The 6,000-nt window shown below is 49.5% G+C and overlaps 3 protein-coding genes across 3 annotated transcripts; 1 reads left to right on the top strand and 2 right to left on the bottom strand.

Annotated features, from left to right (window-relative positions):
• Window positions 1–242: 242 nt before the first annotated feature.
• Window positions 243–830, top strand: N7517_010171 (cytochrome c oxidase subunit VIIa). The gene is made up of 4 exons (XM_056727894.1): window positions 243–342; window positions 444–486; window positions 634–669; window positions 741–830. The coding sequence occupies exons 1-4, from the start codon at window positions 313–315 to the stop codon at window positions 818–820; spliced, it is 189 nt and encodes a 62-aa protein (XP_056576466.1). The 5' UTR covers window positions 243–312; the 3' UTR covers window positions 821–830.
• A 485-nt stretch (window positions 831–1,315) lies between these two features.
• On the bottom strand, window positions 1,316–2,054 carry N7517_010170 (NEDD8-conjugating protein UBC12; the record flags this gene model as incomplete). The annotated part of the gene is made up of 4 exons (XM_056727893.1): window positions 1,316–1,468; window positions 1,522–1,811; window positions 1,886–1,976; window positions 2,034–2,054. The coding sequence occupies 4 exons, from the start codon at window positions 2,052–2,054 to the stop codon at window positions 1,316–1,318; spliced, it is 555 nt and encodes a 184-aa protein (XP_056576465.1).
• A 523-nt stretch (window positions 2,055–2,577) lies between these two features.
• chsG (chitin synthase class III) lies at window positions 2,578–5,486 on the bottom strand (the record flags this gene model as incomplete). The annotated part of the gene is made up of 4 exons (XM_056727892.1): window positions 2,578–2,715; window positions 2,770–4,449; window positions 4,496–5,344; window positions 5,409–5,486. The coding sequence occupies 4 exons, from the start codon at window positions 5,484–5,486 to the stop codon at window positions 2,578–2,580; spliced, it is 2,745 nt and encodes a 914-aa protein (XP_056576464.1).
• Window positions 5,487–6,000: the final 514 nt, after the last annotated feature.

Genomic DNA, 6,000 nt, shown 5'->3' with positions numbered 1-6,000 from the left:
CAGAGGGCCAAATAATCCTTTCATTGGGGCAATTGATTCAGTATATAAAAAGTTACAAGAAATAGAATCTGTGATGGTATTTTCCCCTGGAATAGTAAAGAAATGGTGAACATGCCATAGTTCGCTCTCATAGTAAGACCGACCAATCCGGCGGCTCGCTTAGTCCGCTCCGAAGCTTCAACTTCACCTCACAAAGCCTTCCTCCTTTACCCCCCATCTCCTCTCCCCACCAACGTCCGAGGCAGGTTTTAAGCTGTCCACAACCCATATTGATTTTGCTCGAGCATCGATTGACGCAACTTATTCGTCGCAATGCCCGCCGCTATTCCCCCCATTACCGGCGTACGTGCCCCTTCCGTTAAAGGCCGGGTTAACCCGAGCGGGTTGATCAGGTCAATTGAGATGTTCCCAATGATTTACTGACATCCTCTGCTTGTCTACAGATGCTCCGCCGCGGTCTTGTCCTGGACCTGAGCACCGCTTTCGGTAAGTTGCGATCCGGATCGAGTGGCATGATCGAATGACGAGTTGGATATCGCAACTTCTCGGAAGCGACCACGTGAAATTCAAGCACCAAGAAGATTGCTGGGATGAGATCAATAGGTGAAATAGTTGCTGATCAGGATATTCTAGGCTTCGGTACCACCTTCGGCTACCTCTGGTGGTACGGTAAGTAGATTATCCCCGGCTGCGCCAACCCACGCGATGACTCGAAATCTAATCATGTGTTTGTCCTACAGGTTACCACCTTCCCCGCGTGCGTGAGCGTGATACCTACTACGCCCGCCTCGAGGCTGAGCGTGCTGCCCAACGGGGTTAAATCGATCAACACTGATCACCTCTCGATCGTCTCCTTCCCGCCCGTTCGGCGCCAGTTCTTTTCTTTGTCAAAGCGTTATCCAGAAAATCGCCCAGTGATGGGGGCATATGTCTCGACGTCATCCATCGGGCTTGGTTGAATCGACGGGTGTGTACGAGTGGGTGGTTAGATTTGAGATTGTACATATACGCCTGTGGACAACCAACCGTTTTGATTTTGAGTCTTTCTTTAACTGGATTACCAATTGACCATGGCCTATATGTAGCTGAAACCGCAGATCGATATACCCTACGCCTGAACAGCCAAATGAGCGAATTGGATCTATTGTATTCAAACGCTAATTACGCCGGATATATGTACGTGGAAACACCAGCACACCCCTCCTGGGATCGCCGAACCATGTCTCCGCCATGTGTAAAACCATAGATCATCATCCCGTATCTCATCGCCGTGGGGGTAGTCTGGATATGGAAGCAAATGTAAAGCCGTAGGCATTCACCGTAGCACCCGCTCAAATGTAATTCCCCGGACGGACCCGCCGGCCATGGAGTTGCGTACGTTCCTCTTGAAGGTGTCACGAGTGGCGCGAAGATCTTCCGCCGCGTCCTTGTTAAGAGGGTCGGAGGCGTTGGGCTCGAGGAAGAGGAACTGCGGAATACCAGTCAGCGAAAGTAACGACAAATCAAAAGAAAACAACGGACCTGCATGCCCACAATGACAGCATTCAGATTCAACACGGGCTTCCAGTCCTCTCGTAGAATGTTCAAGCAGACGTTGCCCTCCAAGTCGATATTTGGATGGTAGATCTTCTGCATGCATTTGACCTTGGGGGGATCGTGGGGGAAGTTCTGGTTGACGGCAAAGCTGAAGTTGAAGACCCCACCCTTATACATGCCTTCATCCGGTTCGATGGTCAGGGTGAAGTTAAGGATGTCATCGGGGTTCGGGAAAGACATTTTCATCGTGCTTCCGAGGGTGAGTTCTTGAAGATCTAGAGAGATAAGATGTTAGATCCAGTACGCAAGCAGGGACAGTTATACTGTCCACTGCGGGAGAGTCACTCACCTCGCTGCACGCGTAATTGCGCCGCGGTGACCTTCTTCTTCTTCTTGCCTGCAGCACCTTCGGCATTCTCAGCCTCCTGCTGCTTTTGTTTCTGTACAGATTGTTAGTTTTAGTTCAACATTTCTATAAGAACCAAATCAAGCCATACCATTGACCAGATTTTCAACATTCTGGCTGGGAATCACCACCCCACCTGGTGGAACGGACGGTTTGGGGGAGGGAGGTTTGCAGAGAGTTGAACACTCTGAGGATGTCAGAAAGGAAAAGATAGAAAGAAAATGCAAGGCTGTAAAGCGCAAGATCAAATAACAACGGTGACGGTGAGAGTGAAGGATAGCAGGTGCTTGCGGGGGTCTCAGATCAGCAATCGCCCTTTATCGCCTCTCCGCCTTCCACTTGACGTATTTGACCTCGGGAACTCTACAGGGCTACTACTATGAGATATATCTCTACTCAGTATTGATATGTCGGAAAGAGAAAAAAAGTTGAATATGAAGTACATAATCATAGCGCCCCGAATGCGATCTCGGTGCATGGTGCGACAAAAAAAGATCACAGTAACCGTCAAGGTACATACTGGCTGGCATTGCAAAAAAAGAGAACAGAGGGCATCTTTAGGTAGAATACAGATCACGGGGAAGAAAAAGGTAGAAATTGGTCATGAAAAAGGGTAGGCATATTGTGCTGTCGAACTACCGGCGCGCAAAGCAGCACTTGATACCAGTGCGACCCAGGAACCAACAACATCCAATGAAACGGAACAAGGCGACAACGGCGTTGGACCAGAGGAGGGCCTGGAAGAAATGGGCGGTACGACTGGTGGCAGTATTCTATGATCATATTAGTAGATGGTCTAATAACAAAGGGAGGGTAAGAAAACTCACGTTGAAGCCGAACTTATCGACGGACTCGCTGGTGATGCAGACTGCCAGGATTGCATTACTGAATATCCAAAAGGTGACGAGACGGGTACGGAAACTCTTGTAGGAGTCCTCGAGGGTCTTTTCGTCGTGTTCCACGGGGGCAACGAATGGGGTGAGCGCACGCTTGACAGTTGCCTCGAACTGGCTGTCGATATCCGCTTGGGGCTTGTCAATTTCTTCAATCACTGCTTCCTTGCTGCCCTCGTCCTTTGTGGTTGTGGCTGACGGCAAGGCATCAGCCTTGTCGGAACCCTTTGTACCCCAGGAGACATCGTGCCAATTACTGAAGGCATAGACGTTCAAAATGTTGATGTAGGACGACTGGACAACCATGTAGGCAGGGAAGGAGGTGAACATATGCCATGGGTCGGCGTACATGAAGGAGGCAACGAAGTAAAGACCGAATGTGGCAGCCAAGGCAATGATAATGATACCAGCGCCCGTCGACCCAAAGAAAGAGTCGAGGAAGGCTTTGACGCCTTTATCAGTCACAAAGTCCATTGGTGCGCCGCCGCTGAACGCGCGAACAACCAGATAGATCGAATCAACCACGATGTAAACCTGAATGAGACCAAAGACCACGAAGGAGGCGAGGTACGAGAATTTGGAACCCTTGGGTCTGTTACCGAGAGCGAGAATGAACTGCAGTAATAGGAAAGCGAGGTATCCGTACTTGACGATCGTGTTGATGATGGGCGTGGCTGTCTCGCCGAAGGGGAAAGCTGTGTGTCCGTTGCTGTCGCTTGGAGTACCGACAAGGTCAATGATGACAGTTGTGGTCAGCCAGTATGAAGCCAGCGAGAACCAGGTGAGGAGAGTGTTGAAGATGTTGTATAACATCTGAATGTGGAGGAAGAACATGCGAACGATGTTGTGACCACTCTTGTACATACGGCCGAAGTGCATGAGCGAGTAAATTCCTGCTGCAAAAGAACCGTTGAGCCAACGGCGACGCTGGGATATAAACTCGGCAGCACCCTCGGGCACATCAGTTTCGCCCTTGGAGGCTTTGACGTAAGACAAGTGCCACTTGGAGCCTGCCTTGGCGACCAACTCGAAACAGAGAATTCGATCCTCGGCCAAGAACATGTTCTTCTTGAAAATATTCATACCCTCAATACCCTTCTTTCCAAGCTGCTTCGATAGAGTGTGATCACCGTGGAAATATTGTTCAAGTGGACGACCCATGATTGCGCGGAATCGATAGGCCGAGAATGCACCGGGCAAGACACTAACGTAACCGAACGAACTCTCTAGAGGCTTATCCAAGATATTACTGATCTTGTACTCGAAATTCTGAGCAGCCACGAGAGGGTTGATCAAGTTCCGCCATCCCTTACCCAACATGGCGTGAATTTCACCACAGGCACCGCCGAGATCCTTGTCATTATAGAATGCCTCCCAGAGGTACAACAAGGACTTAGGGCCAGGTTTCGTACCGGCGTCCAGGAGGATACAGACTTCGGGGTTCAGAATGCGGCCGAAAGCGTTAAAGAGCCAACGATGCGAATTGATCTTCTTACTGTTCTTTTGTTTTAAACAGAACATCATTTGCACGGGAGGTAGTGTGCTTGGGCCATCGTCTGTGGGTCGAATGAGCTGCTGGCTTGGCGTGACCGAGAGCTGAGTCGTATATTCGAACTGATTCTGTCAGCTTAGGTCTTTTAGGTCAGATGGGACCACTTACAATATGAGCCAAAGTCTCCTTGCCATCAACATCACGCTTCATAACACCATCCTGGTAGATGCCGACAGTCGCAAGGACGTCAAGAGTATCCTTGTCGCAAGGGTCAATACCGTCAAACACCAGGGCCACAACAATCTTCTGCCATGCGGGTCCACCCTTGTTCCAGAACTCGGATTTCTTCAAGTTGACAATGTCGCGAATGTTCTGCATCACACCGTGCAAGGTACGAGCCGTGAGAGTCTTGTCCTCGTTGTAGTAAGTAATCGCGATGAGCAGTTCCGTATGACGGTTGTACATGGCGGGGCGCAGGTTGTAACCATTGTGGAGGGTGAACTCGTTCGGGTCACAAGTGGCTGCGGTGTATCGCATGTGAGTGAACTCTTCGCTTCCACCTTCCACGTCGTTGCGGTATTTGGCTTGAATGGCATTCTGGATGGCACTGGGCACGGGGTAGTCGACACTGAGGACGGAGCCCTGCACTAGTTTGACCTTCCTGGTAGCATATCTGCGCAAGCCACCACCGCCTCCACCAGGGGCGCCACCAGGGGCCTGTCGCTGGCGCCAAGCCTCAGTAGATGAGGTCTCGCTGCGGGCATAGGGCGATGCAACTCGGCCGGGAACCCCAAATGCGGCTGCAGTACTTTCCTCCTGGCCAGAGTAGACGGTGCCAGCGTTGTATGGATCGTGGTAAGAAGGGGCGGTGTCCGCTGCGTAAGTCTCCGTCAAGCTGTACTTGGAAGCCGGACGTTGGGGAGAAACACCGCGCGAGTGTGGGTCATCAAAGGGTGTCGCAAATGGACCCTGTTGTTGGGACAATAATCCACGGGCTGCATCCTCATCCTCGCGATACTAGAAAAGAAAAAGAAAAAACACCGTCAGCTCGAGCGACTAGTTCACCACCTCTCATACATACCTGTGAAGCTGGCACATCCTGCAAATGATGACTATCATCATAGCTCGGTGAGTGCGAGCCAGAGCCGTGGTAGGCCATATCGCAAAAGGTTGAAGAATCAGAAAGGGATGTGTTTCAAAGCTGACAAGAGAGGGGTATCTGTTCAAGCCGGGCGCATTTATCAACAATTATCGAAGCCACCGGGGCTAGGAAGGATAGAATCTTTGCAAATAAGTTTTTGAGTCAAGGGTCAAAGAGAAAAAGGAAGAGAAGGGAAGGGGGATGGGGATGGGGTTAAAAAAAAAAAAAAAGGGAGACAGTAGTGAGACTAGAAAGGTCAAAAATAGATCTTAGCCCCGTCCTTTCCCCTGTCCCTTTTTTTTTCTTTTTCTTTTAAATTTAAGATGTTTATATTTTTAAACTATTGTATATTCTATAGATGTAAATAGTAAATAGTAAATATGTAAATAGTAAATACTATGTAAATACCACACATACTCCATCCCTATGTAGAGAACGAGAACCCCTACCCTAAGTTTCGAATGGCTTAACATATTTCCTTTCTTTCTCTTCTTTTCTTTTTAGCCTTCCCTTTATTTTTGGGAAGTGGACT

This window comes from Penicillium concentricum (assembly GCF_028827145.1).
Source record: "Penicillium concentricum strain IBT 3081 chromosome Unknown utg000004l_segment0_segment0, whole genome shotgun sequence".
Classification (NCBI taxonomy): domain Eukaryota; kingdom Fungi; phylum Ascomycota; class Eurotiomycetes; order Eurotiales; family Aspergillaceae; genus Penicillium; species Penicillium concentricum.
Note: the sequence above shows the minus strand (reverse complement) of the source record. Positions and strands in the feature narration are given on the sequence as shown.

Excerpts from the sequence above, each read along its gene's own strand:
- N7517_010171 (XM_056727894.1), top strand. The coding sequence starts at position 313 with ATGCCCGCCGCTATTCCCCCCATTACCGGC. Across the intron at positions 343-443 it reads CTATTCCCCCCATTACCGGC|ATGCTCCGCCGCGGTCTTGT; the intron begins GTACGTGCCCCT and ends GCTTGTCTACAG. Across the intron at positions 670-740 it reads CGGCTACCTCTGGTGGTACG|GTTACCACCTTCCCCGCGTG; the intron begins GTAAGTAGATTA and ends TTTGTCCTACAG.